Source organism: Salmo salar, chromosome 11 (genome assembly GCF_965601325.2).
Source record: "Salmo salar chromosome 11, fSalSal1, whole genome shotgun sequence".
Classification (NCBI taxonomy): Eukaryota; Metazoa; Chordata; class Actinopteri; order Salmoniformes; family Salmonidae; genus Salmo; species Salmo salar.
This window is the reverse complement of record NC_138301.1, coordinates 31,393,452-31,415,272: the sequence shown is the minus strand read 5'-3', so window position 1 is coordinate 31,415,272 and position 21,821 is coordinate 31,393,452. Positions and strand designations below refer to the sequence as shown.

At 43.0% G+C, this 21,821-nt stretch overlaps 2 protein-coding genes and 1 pseudogene across 3 annotated transcripts; 1 reads left to right on the top strand and 2 right to left on the bottom strand.

Annotated features, from left to right (window-relative positions):
• Positions 1-928: 928 nt before the first annotated feature.
• Positions 929-2,998, bottom strand: LOC106562420 (leukotriene B4 receptor 1). The gene has a single exon (XM_014127298.3). It carries the CDS (start codon positions 2,898-2,900, stop codon positions 1,842-1,844), a length of 1,059 nt encoding a protein of 352 aa, XP_013982773.1. The 5' UTR covers positions 2,901-2,998; the 3' UTR covers positions 929-1,841.
• Positions 2,999-3,687: 689 nt separating this feature from the next.
• Positions 3,688-4,763, bottom strand: LOC106562424 (leukotriene B4 receptor 1-like; annotated as a pseudogene).
• Positions 4,764-8,307: 3,544 nt separating this feature from the next.
• Positions 8,308-20,948, top strand: LOC100380762 (E3 ubiquitin-protein ligase AMFR). 2 transcript variants are annotated; one of them, XM_082957846.1, is made up of 14 exons: positions 8,308-8,587; positions 9,182-9,569; positions 9,678-9,770; positions 10,121-10,285; positions 11,421-11,573; positions 12,027-12,067; positions 14,568-14,700; positions 16,479-16,612; positions 16,867-16,977; positions 17,157-17,359; positions 17,546-17,652; positions 17,894-18,028; positions 18,248-18,435; positions 18,721-20,948. In XM_082957846.1, the coding sequence occupies exons 2-14, from the start codon at positions 9,282-9,284 to the stop codon at positions 18,869-18,871; spliced, it is 1,902 nt and encodes a 633-aa protein (XP_082813972.1). In that variant the 5' UTR covers positions 8,308-8,587; positions 9,182-9,281; the 3' UTR covers positions 18,872-20,948. The 2 variants fall into 2 exon arrangements, with proteins under 2 accessions (XP_082813972.1, XP_013982768.3); XM_014127293.3 differs by having other exon boundaries at positions 8,446-8,719.
• Positions 20,949-21,821: the final 873 nt, after the last annotated feature.

Genomic DNA, 21,821 nt, shown 5'->3' with positions numbered 1-21,821 from the left:
ACTCACTCCTCCAGAAGAATACATACGGAGACACTGTGGAGCCTCTTGATGGTCAACAGAGATATAAAGCTACTCACATCTTACCTAATATATAGTGAAATTACACCTTAGCGTACGTCTTTTAGGCGGGTTCATTTACAGTTGATATAAAAGTTAGTTAGAAACTGTGCTATTAAATGGAGAGAGAGGGCAATGACTTGTGAATGTGTCAGAATTCCACAGTCATTGGAAAATAGGTACACTGCCACCTATTGGACTATAAGGACTGATGGATCATCATTTACAATCAATAGTATGATATTGATGAAAATAAAATGTATCCTATTTGAATAAAATGTTTAACTTGATTTAGCTGACATAGGAAACCCCCTAGCCCAACAAAAACAATATGGTTTTCTCTCCAATATGACTGTGCCAAAGAGTAGTACACAATTCCTCATTTCGTCAATGGTCAAAGGGGACACAAGGCAGATTTTCATGTTGCAATCTCCGTAGATGAGAGGGAAGTTGAAAGCATGACTCGTGCTGTCGCAGAACAGATGTTTCGTGTAGACCTGAAAAACAGAACTAGCAGATTTATACTTTCTGACTGATTTTTTGTTGTTGTTGTAACACTTATAATTAAGCAATAAGGCACGAGGAGGTGTGGTATATGGCCAATATACCACGGCTAAGGGCTGTTCTTAAGAACGATGCTTTGCGGAGTGCCTGGACACAGCCCTTAACCGTGGTATATTGGCGATATATCACAAATCCCCGAAGTGCCACATTGTTATTATAAACTGGTTACCAACGTAATTAGAGCAGTAAAAATAGATGTTTTGTCATACCCGTGGTATACGATCTGATATACCATGGCTGTCAGCCAATCATCAATCAGGGCTCGAACCACCCAGTTTATAATGGTCTTTGAAACACTTTCAACAAATTTTTTTAAAGTGATATTTTTAATAAACGCATAAAGGGCTCCCGAATGGTGCAGCGGTCTACGGCACTGCAGCTCAGTGCAAGAGGCGTCACTACAGTCCCTGGTTTGAATCCAGGCTGTATCACATCCGGCCGTGATTGGGAGTCCCATAGGGCGGCGCACAATTGGCCCAGCGTCGTCCGGGTTCAGCCGGGGTAGGCCGTCATTGTAAATAAGAATTTGTTCTTAACTGACTAGTTAAATAAAGGTTAAATAAAAAATATAAATAAATATGGCATGGGGTACATACACATGTTCATTGACTTCAACTATAACAATGAAATTATCAGTATGAAGACAGTTGGAAAGCTCAGTATGATATGAAGAGGCTGATATCTGTGGTTGCCATTATCATGAAGGCTAAAGCTGTGGGTGAAATATATTCTATCCAGATCAGGAGGGTCTAAAATAAATGTAGTGAGGCAAGGCCTCAAGATAAGCAGCTGAATACATACAGTACACTCAGTCATTATACTCATATCATATAGCTTCAGACAAACATATACAGTGACACTATGTTCTTTTTTCTATGAAGCTCTTTCTTCTGTGGCACATGGAATATAAAAACATTTGAGCATGAAATGAGCATTATACCACAACTGAGAAATGTGTCTAACACAGTGGGGCCTACAAAGAAAAATGTGTATATGTTAAAAAGTATTTCAAATGTTAATTCAAATTCACTACAGGTAAAATTATATACAGAACGTATTTTAATGTTTTTATATGCATTATGTTTGACATAAGCATTACTAACAATTGCTCTTCTACATTTTAAGTTAATTAACATATAGAAACAATGTGACAAATCAAACTTTGTAATTTACACACAAAAATCGTTATCAAAAACGTATGATAAAAATTGTTTTCAATCTCAGGAAGAAACATTTTCAAATATATTTATAATTACATCCATTTGTTCCTTAGGCTCCGTGACACACTGGGAGCTGTGGCTCTGTATCTGAGAGATACTTGGTCTCTTGGTCACAAAGGACAGTTCTTTAGTCCCCTCTCCGGGAGCCGTGCTTGAGATGTGCCGGAACAATTTCTGAATACCTGTCTCCCTCAGGGAACTCCGGAACGTACGAGCCACAAACACATAGAGCAAAGGGTTGACCGAACTACTGATGAACACGAGTGCTCCAGCGATGAAAGTCATGGTGGTTCTGACGCTCTCTATACGCGCTGCGGCCTCGCGGTGGGACCCCTTGATGGTGAGGATGACGAGGGAGAGCACGTTGCCAACGTGGTGAGGGGTCCAGCATAATGCGAACACCACTACCATGCTTGCAATCAACCCCATGGACTTACGCTTGGACTTAAAGGTAATCTGTGCGATGCGGCTGTAGAGACAGCTGTGGCAGATCACAAGAATGCAAAAGGGGACAGCAAAGCCCACCAGCGTCTCCAGTAGAACACACACTGCCTCCTGGCCGTCTGAGGTGTAGTCCCTGTACAGGCAATGCTCCTCCCCAGGGTCCCCCTCCACCACCTGGGTGGGAAAGACCGGGGTGCTGAATAGGAACGCAGCAGCCCACAGAACAAGAAGAACTTTATTCAAGGCCTTCTTCCTCCTCCAGCCGGCTGAGGCAAAGGGGTGTCGTACAGCGACAAAGCGCTCGACACTCATGAGGGTGATGAGGAAAATGCTGCTGTACATGCACGTGTTGATGACGTACACCATGGCCTTACAGGATGCCACCCCAAACACCCAGGAGTGGGCCAGTGAGTAGATCCACAGGGGCAGGGTGATGAGCACCAGCAGGTCTGCAGCAGCCAGGTGGAGGATGAGCACCACGGTGTGGGAGCGCTGCTGGACGTGCCTCAGGATGGTCCAGATCACCAGCAGGTTCCCCGGGACCCCCACCAGGAACGACAGGCCCAGGATCACACAGGCCACCACTGTCCCGCCAGCAAACTCATCAGGAGCCATGGTGGACTCTGAAGCTGAAGACAGCTGATGATCAAACGGTTCTGGTTGATGCTGCCGATCGCCTTGCCTCACCTCGCCTTACGTGCCTTCTATCTGGTGTACATACTCAGACAGAAAAAAAGTGCTGCACCAGCAAGCTTTCACTTCCCTTAACTTTGCTGAGGAGAACAGGAAAGAGGTTGGTTTTTCACAGAGCCATCATTCTGTGAGAGACATAGCACGGAGTCATCCAGTGGGTCCTTATTGTGGCACTGTCTGGAAAAATATATCTTCTGAGATATTTTAAGAGTTCAAACAATTGTATTGACCACAAATTACTTTTATTGAAGTGATATGAACTTGAGATCAGATGTTATTTTTTTTATTGTGATCAAATAGAGTAAGGCAGTGTCTTATTTTGTGTAACATGAATTTCAAGACAAAATAAAGCTTAAATAAAATAAATAATATTCAAGGAATTGTAACATGACCATGAATAAATGTTTTAAAATTATACCACTTTATGAGCAAATGCAATAGCTTTATTGTGTTGAAATAGTCACAATTTAATTACTTGTGTGAGCTTTTCTCACCGTATTTCACAAGCGCCACAACAATATCTACATTTTGTACCATGATCATAAAAATACAACTTTTAATCAAACTTCTAGATTTTAGCCATATTTATTTCTCATCAATGCTGACATCTGAATCAATGATCAGGTCACAGTTTTCATTTGACATTTTAGTCATTTAGCAGGCGCTCTTATCCAGAATGCTCTTATCCAGCGCGACCATCTCTGTAGTCCTACACGGTAGTTATGTCTGTGGTATTGTTGCAGTCTGGCCTTACTGAGGACATTGTGTTTTCCGATCCTATTGTGTTGCTAGATCCTATTGTGTTTCCAGATCCCCTTAGCTTGGAGGAGGTGTGTGAGGAGAGTTCCTGGAACAGCCTGATCATGTGGGACTCCTGGAGACTGCCCTGGAAGTTCCTTGCAGCGAAGGAATAGAGCACAGGGTTCACAGAGCTACTAATGAAGGCCAGCGCTCCATAGATAAACACTATTGCAGTCTGGGCCACTGAAACAGGCACAGCATCATCTGGATCCTCTGTCAGGATGCTGACTAGGTCTACAGTGTTGAGGACATGATGAGGAAGCCAGCAGAGAACGAAGGCTACCACCACACTACTGATCAGAACTGTCGACTTCTGTTTGCTGCTGCCGAAATGCATTGTCCTCAGGTGTGTTGCTACTAGACAGTAACAGACAGCCAGAGTGGAGAAGGGGACCACGAAGCCCACCATGGTCTCCAGGCATAAGAACACCATCTCTTGGGCCACTGAGCTGTACTCCCTGAAAAGACACTGCTCAGTCCCATCGATCTCATCGATGGAGCTGGGGTAAGAATGGATGAGATCCCTAAAAGGAAAGCCAGAGCCCAGATAGCCACTAGAGCCTTGTCCATAATGGCCTTGGTCTTCCAGCGCAACATCTTGAACGGGTACCGGATGACAAGGAATCGCTCGACGCTCATGAGGGTGATGAGGAAGACGCTGCTGTACATTCAGGTGTTGATGACGTATACCATGGCCTTACAGGATGCCTCCCCGAACACCCAGGAGTGGGCTAGGGAGTAGATCCACAGGGGCAGGGTGATGAGCACAAGCAGGTCTGCAGCAGCCAGGTGGAGGATGAGCACCACGGTGTGGGAGCGCTGCTGGACGTGCTTCAGGATGGTCCAGATCACCAGCAGGTTCCCCGGGACCCCCACCAGGAACGACAGGCCCAGGATCACACAGACTACTGATCGCCCTACGGTTGACATTTCATTAAACAATGCATCATCATCGTCTGAGATCGAGGAGCCCAAGCTTTTCATTTTGCACTGCAGTCAACTGCTGTTTCCTAAGAAATAATGATTTTGTCTGGGGAGTACTTCCTTATATCACCATTTGCCTCGAAAGCAGTAACGGTCACTTTACATCTGTAATAAAACAAACAAGGGTGTCACGTTCGTCGTAATGAGCGAACCAACGCGCAGCGTGAGTATAGTTCCACATAATTTTAATCTCCATGAAACAAACAAAACAATAAAGACCGCAACAACGAAACGTGGCGTCAAGCCGTGCACACAAGCAACTAAACACTAACAATATCCCACAAACACAGGTGGGAAAAATAGCTACTTAAATATGATCCCCAATTAGAGGCAACGATACCAGCTGCCTCTAATTGGGAACCATACAAAACCACCAACATAGAAATACACATTCTAGAACACCCTAGTCACACCCTGACCTGAACCACTATAGAGAATCCAAGGGCTCTCTATGGTCAGGGCGTGACAAAGGGTTTCTGTCTGAGTGTGACAGGAAAGCAATGTGGTTAGCTAGATGTGACAAAGAAAAAATGAACAGGTTGTTAAATATTTGAAATATTTTTTAGTGTATTTATTTTTTACAGTAGATTATGTATGCCTTCCCCATTACAGTTTATACAGTAATAGTTTTTTAGTGCATGAATGCATTGTGTTGGGCGCATTTTACAGTCGTGGCCAAAAGTTTTGAGAATGACACAAATATTAATTTTCAAAAAGTCTGCTGCCTCAGTTTGTATGATGGCAATTTGCATATACTCCAGAATGTTATGAAGAGTGATCAGATGAATTGCAATTAATTGCAAAGTCCATCTTTGCCATGCCAATGAACTGAATCCCCAAAAAACATTTCCACTGCATTTCAACCCTGCCACAAAAGGACCAGCTGACATCATGTCAGTGATTCTCTCAGGTGTGAGTGTTGATGAGGACTTGGCTGGAGATCACTCTGTCATGCTGACTGAGTTCGAATAACAGACTGGAAGCTTCAAAAGGAGGGTGGTGCTTGGAATCATTGTTCTTCCTCTGTCAAACATGGTTACCTGCAAGGAAACACGTGCCGTCATCATGGCTTTGCACAAAAAGGGCTTCACAGGCAAGGATATTGCTGCCAGTAAGATTGCACCTAAATCAACCATTTATCGGATCATCAAGAGCTTCAAGGAGAGCGGTTCAATTGTTGTGAAGAAGGCTTCAGGGTGCCCAAGAAAGTCCAGCAAGCGCCAGGACCGTTTCCTAAAGTTGATTCATTACCAGTACAGAGCTTGCCCAGGAATGGCAGCAGGCAGGTGTGAAAGCATCTGCACACACAGTGAGGCAAAGACTTTGGAGGATGGCCTGGTGTCAAGAAGGGCAGCAAAGAAGCCACTTCTCTCCAGGAAAAACATCAGGGACAGACTGATATTCTGCAAAGGGTACAGGGATTGGACTACTGAGGACTGGGGTAAAGTCATTTTCTCTGATGAATCCCCTTTCCAATTGTTTGGGGAATCCGGAAAAAAGCTTGTCCGGAGAGGACAAGGTGAGCGCTACCATCAGTCCTGTGTCATGCCAACAGTAAAGCATCCTGAGACCATTCATGTGTGGGATGACTTCTCAGCCAAGGGAGTGGGCTCACTCACAATGTTGCCTAAGAACCCAGCCATGAATAAAGAATGGTACCAACACGTTCTCCGAGAGCAACTTCTCCCAACCATCCAGGAACAGTTTGGTGACGAACAATGCCTTTTCCAGCATGATGGAGCACCTTGCCATAAGGCAAAAGTGATAACTAAGTTGCTCGGGGAACAAAACATCGATATTTTGGGTCCATGGCCAGGAAACTCCCCAGACCTTAATCCCATTGAGAACTTGTGGTCAATCCTCAAGAGGCGGGTGGACAAACAAAAACCCACAAATTCTGACAAACTCCAAGCATTGATTATGCAGGAATGGGCTGCCATCAGTCAGAAGTTAATTGACAGCATGCCAGGGCGGATTGCAGAGGTCTTGAAAAAGAAGGGTCAACACTGCAAATATTGACTCTTTGCATCAACTTCATGTAATTGTCAATAAAAGCCTTTGACACTTATGAAATGCTTGTAATTATACTTCAGTATTCCATAGTAACATCTGACAAAAATATCTAAAGACACTGAAGCAGCAAACTTTGTGGAAATTAATATTTGTGTCATTCCCCCCTCCACCCCCCCTTTTTTTGCACTGACTCTCTTGCACTGGCTCTACGCACACTCAGTAGACTCTACCCACACATACTACACTGACACTCCAACACACACACACACACACACACACACACACACACACACACACACACACACACACACACACACACACACACACACACACACACACACACACACACACACACTACATACGCTCAAACACACAAAACACACACACACACACACTACACACGCTACATACGCTCAAACACACACAAACACACACACACACTACATGCGCTCACACACACAAAACACACAAATGCATATTGACACCACACACTCACACATAGACACACTTTCACACTTTTTCACTCTCTTCACATGCACTGTTGCTACTCTGTTTATTATCTATCCTGATTGCCTAGTAATTTTTACCCCTACCTACATGTACATATTACCTCAACAACCTTGTACCCCTGCATATTGACTCGGTACCGGTACTCCTTGTATATACTGTAGCCTCGTTATTGTTAATTTATTGTGTTACTATTTTTTTTTTTTCTTTACCAAATTTGTTTTCTTACTTTTTAACTCTGCATTGTTGCAAGTAAGCATTTCACGGTAAAGTCTACACCTGTTGTATTTGGCTCATGTGAAAAATAGCATTTTATTTGACATAGGGTTGACTCTTTTCATTGTTATTATTGATAACTCTACTGCATTGTTGAGGAAGCTAGTGCATAATTATTTGACTGCACCTTTTATACCTGCTGTAAACAGGTTTTGTCATGAATTAATAAAACATTTTTTTTTTTTTGGATGGGTAGGTTATGTTCTAAATGTAATCTATTACAAACTGGTAATCAGTAATGTAACTAGGATAACACAAACTCAGTAACAAAATCTGATTACTTTCACAAAACTGTAATCCTAGTTACATTACCTTTGGATGACTTTTTCCTTAAGAGTCAATAGAATAAAGATAAAAAGGATCCATCAAACTCATTTGGTGTGGCAAACTTAAACTTGCACCTTTTTTTATGTTGAATTGAAAGTCATTGAGAAAACAGAAAGATGTCAGAATTAATTTTTTGCAAACATCCTTTCTGAATAAAAAAGTAATCCAAGAAGTAATCATCCAGTTTTTCACAAGTATCTGTAATCTGTTTGCAATATTTTTGCTGGTAAAGTAAGTGATTACAGGTAATTGTTTTTCCTAATTAGACATGTAATTGATTACGTGTAAACAGTAACACCCCAAACTTGATTTTACTGGACAACATTGCACTTGATAGACTTTTATTTTGAAAGTTGTTGTGATGACGCTCAGAATTTCATGTCCTGGGTCTCCAGCATAGATTGTATATCTCCAGCCAGTGACAAATAAACAAGATGTCGTCAACATATGCCGCGTTCACACACTAGACGGAACTAGGAAACTCGGAAATGTCCGACTTGCTAACTGGTTGAATTTATACACGTGCCTTGGTCAACGACTTAGCAAAATGGAAATGTCCGAGTTTCCTAGTTCCGAATATTGTGTGAACGCAGCAATAACCACGGATCGGGGAATTTTAACGTAGTCTACTGTCAACCTCAACAAGAGGAAATTTGATGTTGGACATGAAGTTAGCTAGTTAATGTCAAATTTATTAATTTGTAAGTTGAGTGAAATGTCTTTTCTCAAATTTGAACCAGACTGGTTTGGTGTATTTCATAATCACCAGCTAGCTAACTAGCTAGTTAGCAACCTCTGCCGAGTACGGAAACATCAGATAGACTCTGGGACAGGTAACGTTAGCTAGCTAGGGAGTTTTGACTTTTTTAACTAGACAGACAGCAAGCTAAAGTGCTAATTTATAAGCAATATCATGTCCTCTATACGAGTTTATTGCTTTATTTGAACTATACAACATTGGGTAGCTAGCTAGCTGTCTAAACTTGTAGCTAACAGCTAGCTAGCTTCCATGCAACATTAGTCTAGCACTCACTAGCTAGCTGGACCAAAATGGGCGTTGTTTTGATAGCGGTAGATAGTTAGCTAGCTAGCTAATAACAATATGAACTTAACTAGCAAGTTTAGCTGCTCAGCTAGCCCTCTACAACTGTCTCTGGCCAGTGAAACAACACTAGAAACTAGTACTAGACAGCGAGGGCGTGTTGCTCAGGCTTACTACCGTTACACTAGCTACCTAGTTTCATGCATTACCATTACCTACAGTAGCCTTACTGATTTGTTTTCCTTCCCTGCAGGTTGTTGACAGAGCTAAGGTGTGGTGGAAATCAGTGTCAAGCCTATTAGGCCTAACTTCACAAGTCTTGTGTGTGAGAGACCTCCAACATTAACATTGAAATGCCTCTGCTATTCCTGGAGAGGTTTCCCTGGCCCAGTCTGCAGACCTACACAGCGCTGAGTGTGGCTCTGCTGGCTGGAAGCATCTTCAGTGCCTACACTACTGTGACAGAACAGGGGTTTGGGGTTCCAGACATGGACGAGCCTCCACCACCTGCACCCTTAGAAGGGGATAATAGAGGCGGCCTAGGCCTAGAACATGTGACTAGCGATGATGTTGTGGGTGCAGATACAGAATTGGCGACTACTGTTATGTGGTACCTGGTCACTGACAGTCTCTTTGTATGGGTAAGTCTTATTCAAGATAGGCTCAACTCAGCCAAGAAGCAAATATTGTTGTTATGTTACTTAGTTGTTACATGGTTACTAAGTGGTCTGCTCTTCTCTACTCCTCAGGTGTTGGTGAATACAGCTTGCTGTTCTCTGATGTTAATTGCTAAGATGATCCAGTGCATGGTTTTTGGGCCCCTCCGAGTCAGTGAGAAGCAGGTGAGGCTTGGAGTTGTGGTGGTAACCTAATAACTGATATTTGGGATAATTTATAAGCCTTGTGTGTACTCACATGTCAACGTGGTACTTGCATGTTTTCTCAAGTGTTTGCTTTTTGGCATGTCACCTTATTGAAGGTTAGGCATCTAACTGTGTTTATGTAAACTATAGTACAAATGTCCTCAACAAATAGTCTGCAAAACAAGATCTTATCATTGAAATCCACACTGGTGGTTTGAGTCTATTAGTGTACTCTGACCACTCCATCCATGTTCTAATGTCTTGACCTCTCCTCTCTCCACCCCTCTCTCTTCCCATCTCCTCTCTACTCCACTCCTCTCTCTCCTCAGCACCTTAAGGACAAGTTCTGGAACTTCATCTTCTATAAGTTCATCTTCATCTTCGGGGTGCTGAACGTTCAGATGGTGGAGGAGGTGGTCATGTGGTGTCTGTGGTTCTCTGCCCTGGTCTTCCTCCACCTCATGGTCCAGCTGTGCAAGGACCGCTTTGAATATGTACGTCTCATAAACCTCTAACAGTACATTTTAGTCATTTAGCAGACGCTCTTATCCAGAGCGACTTACATTGGTGCATTCAGCTTAAGATAGCTTAACACTTTACTGTTGGTGTCTTTATGAATGCATTCATTAACCTTTATAACAGCTATATAACAACATTTGTCATAAGTAGTTTTAAATAATTATGAGTAACGGCATGATATAAAGGTTCAATTCATTTTTTATATATATATATGTTATAAAACTAGTTATTTTGGGTAACAAGTGCTATTACACAGTATGCATGACAACTTATTAGAGTACTGAATAAAAAACTGAAATGACAAAATGTAGATGGGCCCACCCACTGTACTGTGACCTTGTTGACTTGTTTACAATGTAAACATATATACCCATGTTAGATGCCAGTGATATGACGCTGTTGGCTATACATTCAGCCACAGTGACTGCCATAGACCGGGTCTCTTTCAGGTCCAGGCCAGACCTATTAATAAGCCTAGTTCTTGCTGTATGTATGTAGGCCAGGGTCTTAGGTTTAGCTAATGTTTCAGTCACTTCATAGACTCAAACTACAGAGTGGGGGGAGTACAAAAAAACTAAGATGAACATTTAGGTAGTGTGCTGTAGCTATAGGAAAACAGAACATCACACCATATTGTGAAGAATGACATCTCTGTCTGAAATCAATGGGTGTTAGGTTTGCCCCTTATTATAACAGCTGACATGGTACCTGTTGGAATGCTGTACTTTGTTGCTGCTGTCTGCAGTAAAAGTTGGATGAAAGGCTGCATAACAAGCCTGTATGTGTGTCACTGTACCTGTGTCAATATTGTTGTGTGTCACTAGACGTGTTATTTGAGCATGTGATAGTAGTACAGTATGGGGCTGCAGTGACACTGCCCAGATAAAGCTTACCTCTTGACCAAAAACATGCTCAACGGGAAAGTCTATTGAAAGAGTAGCCATGAAGTCTGCAACCACCCCTAAATTGTTATTGTGTGTGTCGGTCACTCTTTGTATGAAAGTACAAGTTATATGTAGGTGTGCATGTCCGTCTACATCTGTGATTAGTAATCTCTCTTTCTGAATGAGTGTATACAGTAGGTTAATGTGTACCTGTTCCCCCTTGCAGCTGTCCTTCTCCCCCACTACTTCTATGAACAGCCATGTGCGTGTCCTTACCCTACTGGTGTCCCTGCTGCTGGGCTGCTGTGGTCTGGCTGTGGTCTGTGGTCTGCTGGGTGCTGCCCATGGCATGCACACCCTCTCCTTCATGGCTGCCGAGGTGAGGACCTGACCCTAAAGAGCTCACCAGCTTGTGAGCTGGTGAACCTGTTCTAATAAACGGAAATTAGTTACCTCTGGTTCATTCAGCAATTCCTATGGGGAAAGAATAGGGTTTTGGAATAGACACCGAAAATAAGGTCTGAGGTTAACACAGACTTAGGATATGTTATACGTTTTGTTCTATGAGAGAATTTCAGTCAGTTAACATGACCTTTATGAATTATGAAGCCTTTATGTGCTTTTTCTGATTACATAAATGTTAAACAATTCGGAAAAAGTGACTGATGTTAGCTGATGAAGATTCTTATAGAACAAAACATATCAGATCTCCTAAGCCTGTGTTTACCACAGACCTTATTTTAGGCGTTTATCTAAAAACATTTGTTTCCCACAAAAAAAAGGATGTATAAAATACTTATGTATAATTCCTATGTCTTTCTCTGTCTTTCAGTGTCTGCTGGTCACTGTGCGGACTGGACATGTCATCATGAGGTAAGACCCTTCCTTGCAGAATGCAGAACCTCTTGCACTGCAAGACAGATGACATAGCGGATCTAGAATGAACCAGTTCTAATATTAGCATACTATTAGATGTGTTACCATGAGCACCCGTTGAAAGACTGCTTTGTGCTACAGAGGGTGATCATGATGACTTGCAGGCAGCTGTATTTATTGGAGTAGTTCATTAATTAGTTATGCTAAAACATTATACAAAAACCCTGTAAACAGTAGCCAAGTGTATGAGTTGTTGCTTTGCTTTGTGTTGTCTGGACACCCATAGCATTAAGCGCCTATCAGAGTCCAAAACGTGTACGCACAGTGTTCTAGAATGTTGGACCGTTGGCTTTCGTACTTTTTGAATTCTCAACGCGACTCAACCAATTTCTCCAACTGTCAACACATTAAAATGAATAGAGGAACGCGTGCGCAGAGCTGCGTTGGTTGTGAATTTTGGGGAGGTGCGCGTTTGGCCTGGCCCAGTGAGAGATAAGCTAAGTGATGATCTACAACTACTGATTAGTGCAAGCAAAAATAAGTTGATGCTGGTCTGTCCTTAATGACGATGCACTCTTATCTCCATCTGGCACAGTCGAGGACTGGTCACCCTAAAGAGCCTGGTTCCTCTCGACAGCAAGAAAGTATGTGAACCCTTTGGAATTACCTGGATTTCTGCATAAATTGGTAATCAAATTTGATATGATCTTCATCTAAGTCACAACAATAGACAAACAGTGTGCTTAAACTAATAACACACAATTTTTTGTATTTTTCTTGTCTATATTGAATACATAATTTAAACATTCACAGTGTAGGTTGGACAAAGTATGTGAACACCTAGGCTAATGACTTCTCCAAAAGCTAATTGGAGTCAGGAGTAAGCTAACCTGGAGTCCAATCAATGAGACGAGATTGGAGATGTTGGTTAGAACTGCCCTGCCCTATAAAAACCACTCACAAAAGTTCAGTTTGCTATTCACAAGAAGCATTGCCTGATGTGAACCATGCCTCGAATAAAAGAGATCTCAGAAGACATAAGATTAAGAATTGTTGACTTGCATAAAGCTGGGAAGGGTTACAAAAGTATCTCTAAAAGCCCTGATGTTCATCAGTCCACGGTAAGACAAATTGTCTATAAATGGAAAAAGTTCAGCACTGTTGCTACTCCCTAGGAGTGGCCATTCTGCAAAGATGACTGCAAAAACACAGCGCAAAATGCTCAATGAGGTAAAGAAGAATCCTAGAGTGTCAGCTAAAGACTTACAGAAATCTCTGGATCATGCTAACATCTCTGTTGACGAGTCTACGATACGTAAAACACTAAACAAGAATGGTGTTCATGGGAGGACACCACGGAAGAAGCCACTGCTGTCCAAAAAAAACATTGCTGCACATCTGAAGTTTGCAAAAGTGCACCTGGATGTTCACAGCGCTACTGGCAAAATATTCTGAGGACAGATGAAACTACAGTTGAGTTGTTTGGAAGGAACACAACACTATGTGTGGAGAAAAAAAGGCACAGCACACCAACATCAACCTCATCCAAACTGTAAAGTATGTTGGAGGGTGCATCATGGTTTGGGGCTGCCTCAGGGCCTGGACAGCTTGTTATCATTGACGGAAAAATGAATTCCCAAGTTTATCAAGACAGTTTGCAGGAGAATGTTAGGCTATCTGTCTGCCAAGTGAAGCTCAACAGAAGTTGGGTGATGCCACAGGACAACGACCCAAAACACAAAAGTAAATCAACAATGGAATGGCTTCAACAGAAGAAAATATGCCTTCTGGAGTGACCCAGTCAGAGTCCTGACCTCAACCCCATTGAGATGCTGTGGCATGACCTTGAGAGCGGTTCATACCAGACATCCCAAGAATATTGCTGAACTGAAACAGTTTTGTAAAGAGAAATGGTCCAGAATTCCTCCTGACCGTTGTGCAGGTCTGATCCGCAGCTACAGAAAACATTTGGTTGAGGTTATTGCTGCCAAAGGAGGGTCAACCTCCTCTTATTAAATCCAAGGGTTCACATACTTTTTCCACCCTGTACTGTGAATGTTTACACAGTGTGTTCAATAAAGAAATGAAAACGTGTAATTGTTTGTGTGCTATTAGTTTAAACCGACTGTTTGTCTATTGTTGTGACCTAGATGAAGAGCAGATCAAATTCTATGACCAATTTATGCAGAAATCCAGGTATTTCCAAAGGGTTCACATACTTTTTCTTGCCACTGTAGGTTTCTTCCTAGGTTCCTGCCTTTCTAGGGAGTATTTCCTAGCCACTGTGCGTCTATATCTGCATTGCTTGCTCTTTGGGGTTTTAGGCTGGGTTTCTTTATGAGCACTTAGTGACAGCTACTTATGTAAAAAGGGCTTTATAAATACTTTTGATTGATTTGTGGTGTGTACAATTCAAAAGCATAGGTGCAAAAATGTCCAACTAGAAAGGCATTATTGTGACCAGGGCAGGGTTCTGACTAAGTCTGTTTCTCTGCAGGTACACCATCCACCTGTGGGATCTGAACCACCCAGGCACCTGGGAGAGTAAGGGCTCCTATGTCTATTACACTGACTTCATCATGGAGCTGTCTATGCTGTCCCTGGACCTTATGCACCACATCCACATGCTGGTGAGTGACAGAGCCGGGAGCACTATGGGCTGGTATTAGTAAGGGAACTAACTGAATGGGTAAGAGCACCACCGAGAGGCCGACAAGATGGCTGACTGAACTAGTCTGAATTTAAAATAAGGGCTCTATCTTCGTTTGTCTTTCTTCGATTCCTTGCATTCTATCTCCTCACCGCATCAACTGTATTGGAGGAGAAGGTCCATGGTGTCTCCTCTCAGATGATGAGAGTAATCGAGGAAAGATGAATTGAGAGAGAACCACAGTATTCAGATAGATGAGAGTTGAGTTTGATCTCAGAGCTGTTTTAACATTTGACTCCCCTCAGCTCTTTAGTAATATCTTAGAGCTGTTTTAACGTTTGACTCCCGTCTCCCCTCAGCTCTTTAGTAATATCTTAGAGCTGTTTTAATGTTTGACTCCCGTCTCCCCTCAGCTCTTTAGTAATATCTTAGAGCTGTTTTAATGTTTGACTCCCGTCTCCCCTCAGCTCTTTAGTAATATCTTAGAGCTGTTTTAATGTTTGACTCCCGTCTCCCCTCAGCTCTTTAGTAATATCTTAGAGCTGTTTTAATGTTTGACTCCCGTCTCCCCTCAGCTCTTTAGTAATATCTTAGAGCTGTTTTAATGTTTGACTCCCGTCTCCCCTCAGCTCTTTAGTAATATCTTAGAGCAGTTTTAATGTTTGACTCCCGTCTCCCCTCAGCTCTTTAGTAATATCTTAGAGCTGTTTTAATGTTTGACTCCTGTCTCCCCTCAGCTCTTTAGTAATATCTTAGAGCTGTTTTAACGTTTGACTCCCGTCTCCCCTCAGCTCTTAAGTAATATCTTAGAGCTGTTTTAATGTTTGACTCCCGTCTCCCCTCAGCTCTTAAGTAATATCTTAGAGCTGTTTTAATGTTTGACTCCCGTCTCCCCTCAGCTCTTTAGTAATATCTTAGAGCTGTTTTAATGTTTGACTCCCGTCTCCCCTCAGCTCTTAAGTAATATCTTAGAGCTGTTTTAACGTTTGACTCCCGTCTCCCCTCAGCTCTTTAGTAATATCTTAGAGCAGTTTTAATGTTTGACTCCCGTCTCCCCTCAGCTCTTTAGTAATATCTTAGAGCTGTTTTAACGTTTGACTCCCGTCTCCCCTCAGCTCTTTAGTAATATCTTAGAGCTGTTTTAATGTTTGACTCCCGTCTCCCCTCAGCTCTTTAGTAATATCTTAGAGCTGTTTTAATGTTTGACTCCCGTCTCCCCTCAGCTCTTAAGTAATATCTTAGAGCTGTTTTAACGTTTGACTCCCGTCTCCCCTCAGCTCTTTAGTAATATCTTAGAGCTGTTTTAACGTTTGACTCCCGTCTCCCCTCAGCTCTTTAGTAATATCTTAGAGCTGTTTTAACGTTTGACTCCCCTCAGCTCTTTAGTAATATCTTAGAGCTGTTTTAATGTTTGACTCCCGTCTCCCCTCAGCTCTTAAGTAATATCTTAGAGCTGTTTTAATGTTTGACTCCCGTCTCCCCTCAGCTCTTTAGTAATATCTTAGAGCTGTTTTAATGTTTGACTCCCGTCTCCCCTCAGCTCTTAAGTAATATCTTAGAGCTGTTTTAACGTTTGACTCCCGTCTCCCCTCAGCTCTTTAGTAATATCTTAGAGCTGTTTTAACGTTTGACTCCCGTCTCCCCTCAGCTCTTTAGTAATATCTTAGAGCTGTTTTAACGTTTGACTCCCCTGTCTCCCCTCAGCTCTTTGGTAATATCCTAGAGCTGTTTTAACGTTTGACTCCCGTCTCCCCTCAGCTCTTTGGTAATATCTGGCTGTCCATGGCCAGTCTGGTGATCTTCATGCAGCTGAGGTATCTGTTCCATGAGGTGCAGCGCCGCATCCGACGCCACAAGAACTACCTCCATGTCATCAACAACATGGAGGCCAGGTCTGTCTACTGACCAGACTGCTGATGGCTCTCACTGTCTTGTATATACTACATCCCTACTGTTACTTATTAGGTGATGGGTGGTGTTCTTTCACTCTTAGCTGAGACTCAGTGTATGAAGCTGTAGCAGTGTGTGTTGTGTGAATCTAGTCTCTCTGCTTTCTTATTACGGGCTATCTAGCTGTTAGCTATTTAGCTATTCATGAGACTAGTGCAGTTGTTGATCTAGATTTGTTATGCTCTGTACCTCTCAGGTTTGCAGTGGCCACAGCCGAGGAGCTGGTAGCCAACAGCGATGATTGTGCCATCTGCTGGGACACCATGCAGACAGCTCGTAAACTGCCCTGCGGACACCTCTTCCACAAGTAAGAGACTGACCCAGCCACCTTGGCACCTCTAAAATCCCAGGAGTCATTATTTCCTCACACTTGATTGAATGTGGCATTATGTGGGTGATATTTTGATTGACACTAAGAGTGTTGTGTCTGTACCTGTGTTTGCTGCGTATCTGTGTACATTAACGTTCCTGTTTGCTATTCTTCAGTTCATGCCTGCGGTCGTGGCTGGAGCAGGACACGTCATGTCCAACATGCAGGATGTCCCTGAACATCAGTGGTGATGGAGGCCCGGCCAGAGGCCAGCAGCAGGGGGCTGGCCTCCCACTGGAGAACAACCTGGGCCCTGGGGGCCCCGCTGCAGACGCCAGACAACACCTCAACCAACACAATCACTTCTTCCACTTTGATGGTAAGGCCATACAGACTTGTTTTACAACACAGGTGATCTCACTGAATGGACTATATTGAGTATGGTTGATGATTATGAGTTCTGGCATATAACATGTTGATAGTCACATAGACAGACATCACACTGTTAGACACATTTCTTATAGTGCACATTTCAGGTAGTGATTATTGTGATGTCTCCTCCCAGGCTCCCGCATCGCCAGCTGGCTGCCTAGTTTCTCAGTAGAGGTGATGCACACCACTAACATCCTGGCTATCGCTCAGCAGGCCAACAACTCTCAGCTCAACACCATGGTGAGTCACAGCCTTACTCTAATCCCCTCCCTGGACACCAGGGGATTCTCCTTTCAGCATGTTTTTTAGTCCTGGACTAGGTTTAATCCTTCCAAGAGGTCTCGCAAGCATCATCTGAGCTTTGAAGATTGTTTTTACACCTGCCCTTCAACAGCTTTGTTTTCAATGTATTCATTGAAGCAATATGACTTGACTAGAATGGAGGTGGCTGCTGGGTAACATAGTGTTCTACTCCCCACAGGCCCATCAGATCCAGGAAATGTTTCCTCAGGTTCCCTACCACTTAGTGCTGCAGGACCTGCAGTTGACCCGCTCAGTGGAGGTCACCACCGACAACATCCTGGAGGGACGCATCGTGGTGCCCTTCCCTGCTCTGGTAGGTCCTCCAGTTCATTGGGTATTTTGGCCATGGTGATCCACATATAGACCCCAGAAGGCCTACACTTTCCCCTTGTGTGTGATTGTACTGCCTCTTTCTGAGGGTTAGGTAGAGAAAGAGAGGGCGTGAGTTCAGGATCTAGTCAAATGTGTTTAAAGGTGTATACTGTGGTGTTAACTGGTGTTGATTAAAGATGTCTTGCCTCTCCCCCTCCAGGCGGCTGAGCGTTCCCCCGTGCAGGTGAACCCAGGCCCAGAGGGGGCAGGTGCCAGTGGGGGGGTGGAGACCGCTCCCAGCGAGCTGAACAACATGGAGGTCAGAGGGAGCCGTTTCTCCAAGTCTGCAGAGGAGAGACAGAAGATGCTGCTGCAGAGGAAGGATGAGCTGCTGCAACAGGCACGCAGGTACTGTACTGTCACCACCGGCAATACTTGTTTGTTAGTTCAGGGTTCAGTCACTGGCCCTTTTACTGAGTAACTACAGTAGCAGAATAGATCTATTGTAACTAAATGACTGAGATCACTGTCATGTTCATTAGGACACACCATAGCAAAAGTTTAGCAAAATGAAAGTTTCTTATTGGACTGGTTCAGACACTTTCTCCCTGTTACTCTCTGTTTCTGAGCTTTTCCTTCCGTTTCGTGTCTGCTGAACACAACCCACATTGACCTCAATTCATTTCCCCACAGGAAATACTTGAGAAAGAGCCCAGAGGACGAGGAGGACCTGCCCACTCTGGAGGAAGACGCCCCTGTCTCAGACGTGACCATGCTGAGACGCAGGACCATGGCAGCAGCTGCAGAGAGACGCATGCAGAGCCAACCAGACCCTGCTCCCTAAGACTATACTGGACTGTAAACTCCCACCTGGACAGTCTCACCTCGAACCCACACCTAATGCCCTTGGAGTGTCCACCAAACTCCTCACGTCCCACCTAAGAGGCACCTCCACCGAAAGAGCGCTTTACTTTACATGATCAATGGAATTACCGAAATAAAAACATTACATTACAAAGTGTTACAAGAAGGGCTTTGGCTGCACATGGCACAGGGGCTCTGCTGTTTTAGGCTGCCCTAGTGAGATATGAGAACTGGGCCTTGGGAATGATACCAGCCTTCTCTGAACTTTCACCAGGCACCAGAGGCTTAATTGGACATGGATCACCAGTGTTTTAAAGGAGTGGTGGGTGTCTGTCGAGTTTCTGAAGTGCACAGTAAAATGCCACCTCGCACACCTGTCATCACATAGCTCTAGCCCCCAGCTTCACTAGACTTACCTGTCATTCTCTTTACTGGCCATGATGGGGAAGGAAAGAGCATGGCGTCATAGTCTGAGGATTCTGCTGAGGTTAGTTAGGGTTTGTTAAGGTGCTGTTGCTACATACAGCTCATAGTGTAATGGAGTGGGACATAGTTTGTATTGGTTTTATTCAACAACAAAAATATTTGTGTTGTAATGGGCTGAGATTGATATTGATATCATGGATTGGGTTGATAACATACTGATGTTATTTTATAAAAATGGAGTGAAAACTGTGAATTAAGAGTAGGTTCAATAGATGAAAACAATGTGAAGCTTTTTTTCCCTTTTAATTAAGAGAACGTCACTTTAGTATTACAGCCTCTTCGGAATATGAATGTACTTTATCCACATAATGCTGCAGAGAGAGTAGAAGAGTTTATATTCTGGCCGTTGTGGAGACCTGGTTGTTAATAATGTGTTAACTGTCACATATCCACCTGAGAAAGAACACTATCTAAATAGGAAGACGGAATAGTTTTGTCTCCAGACAGTTAAACTCTCACCAGTACAGAGTTATAGAAGACTGGCTCCCTGACCTCTAGGTCAACCAGTGGTTTCTATCTGCGGTGTGTATACCTCGAAAAGTTCCCGAAGCATACCTACACTGTATTAAACATCCATTGATACAGGTACAGAAGACTGTATGGGCTCAGAGGAGTTGGGTTGAGGTTTGAATACTGATGAACCTATCTGATTCACTCACTCACACTCCATTCCTACACTCCATGTACTGGTAGGCTTATTCTTGCAGACGATATGTAAACCTATGTGTTGGATTCTTGGAGACGATATGTAGACCTAGGTGTTGGATTCTTGGAGACGATATGTAGGCCTATGTGTTGGATTCTTGCAGACGGTATGTAGGCCTATGTGTTGGATTCTTGGAGACGATATGTAGGCCTATGGGTTGGATTCTTGCAGACGGTATGTAGGCCTATGTGTTGGATTCTTGGAGACGATATGTAGGCCTATGGGTTGGATTCTTGCAGACGGTATGTAGGCCTATGTGTTGGATTCTTGCAGGCGATATGTAGGCCTATGGGTTGGATTCTTGCAGGCGATATGTAGGCCTATGTGTTGGATGTCTTTGATAACTCTAAAGGCTTTTTAAAGTTGAGTGGGTGTTGTGCGTGAATCACAATGGAATGCTTTAGTTTACTTTTACCCCAAAGAACTTTCATCCCATAAACTTCCACATGATGCAGATTTCTTTCTCTGAGATGTGCATATTTTTGTGTGTTTGGTTGATGCAAAAGATTTCTCTCTTTCAGCTTGTTTCATCTGTGGGATTGTAAGAAGTTTCTACTGACTGTGTTTCAGAGATGCACCTCTTGTCAAAAACCAAATACACTAGTCAGTTTTTCATTGATTCAAGCTATTGATCAACTCATATTTTCATATCCATGTCATATTTTTATATTCATAAGGGGTTATTTTTGTAACCATTGTATATTTGATCTAATCAAAAACATGAATTAATCTTTTGGACTGAGCTTTCCTCATATTTTGTGCCTAAATCAAGAATAGTTATATGATTGTGTAAATAATGTAGTTTTTGGAAGAACTGCTCAAGTAACATGAACAAATTATCAATAATAAACAGAGCTTCTCTACAGCCTTTTAACAAACTAGCTTTTCTTTGCCTCCTGTGGATAGGCCAAGTACCCCTAGGGATCCTAATACCCCAGGTTGGGAACCACTGCTAAAGACATTGAGTAATCTCTTTCTAGAAAGATGGGTTTCCTCCCACAATGTTACCACTGAGGGAGTTTGATTCAGCTGAACCACAGTGCACTGGGCTATGCAGTGAGGGAGGAGCACCCTTCTCAAATGGAACAGTAATCTGCACCCCTCGGTCATGTTGTCAACAAGGCAGCATGATGCATCGTTCAGAAACCTACATCCTCTTTAACCATTTTTTTTGCATTTTCTAACTTTTTCATTGGGAATGCAGATAGTGTTTTAAAAAAATCAAAAGCAGTAATTTTTGCATGTGAAAACAGAGTCCTACAATTTACTCCACATGCTTAACCTATGGCCACTTTTGTTTTGAGCCGACTCTACCGTCGGCCAAAATGGAGTACCTGGCTCACGCCCAGGAGGCAGCCAGTTCCAAAACGAATGCAATCAACGCTAACCCGGTTTACCAGGGGCAGTCCCAGGGCATTAATCAAATACCCTCAGTGTTCCAGTATACACACCGAGGTCTGGGATTTCTGAGATTAGGCTATGAGTACAATACTTAAGGGGGCAATCCTTAGTTGAAACAATAACAAAGCGGTCGCCCCACTGTTCCGGTAAAAAGCTCAAGGATGGGCCTAGATAAATGTAACCACTCTAATTCATAGACAGCTGTGGATGCAATATATGAAAATGATAGTTTTAAGCATGTTTTGAGGCTATACAAACATTGGAGTAAAGCAAGCTTATATTTTGGGTTCTGATAGTGTATGACAGTTGAATTAAACTCATGAAGCATAAATTATGT

Coding starts and splice junctions, on each gene's coding strand:
- LOC106562420 (XM_014127298.3), bottom strand. CDS start 2,900: ATGGCTCCTGATGAGTTTGCTGGCGGGACAGTGGTGGCCTGTGTGATC.
- LOC100380762 (XM_082957846.1), top strand. CDS start 9,282: ATGCCTCTGCTATTCCTGGAGAGGTTTCCCTGGCCCAGTCTGCAGACC. Junction 9,771..10,120: donor TCCGAGTCAGTGAGAAGCAG/GTGAGGCTTGGA, acceptor CTCTCTCCTCAG/CACCTTAAGGACAAGTTCTG. Junction 11,574..12,026: donor TCTCCTTCATGGCTGCCGAG/GTGAGGACCTGA, acceptor TCTGTCTTTCAG/TGTCTGCTGGTCACTGTGCG.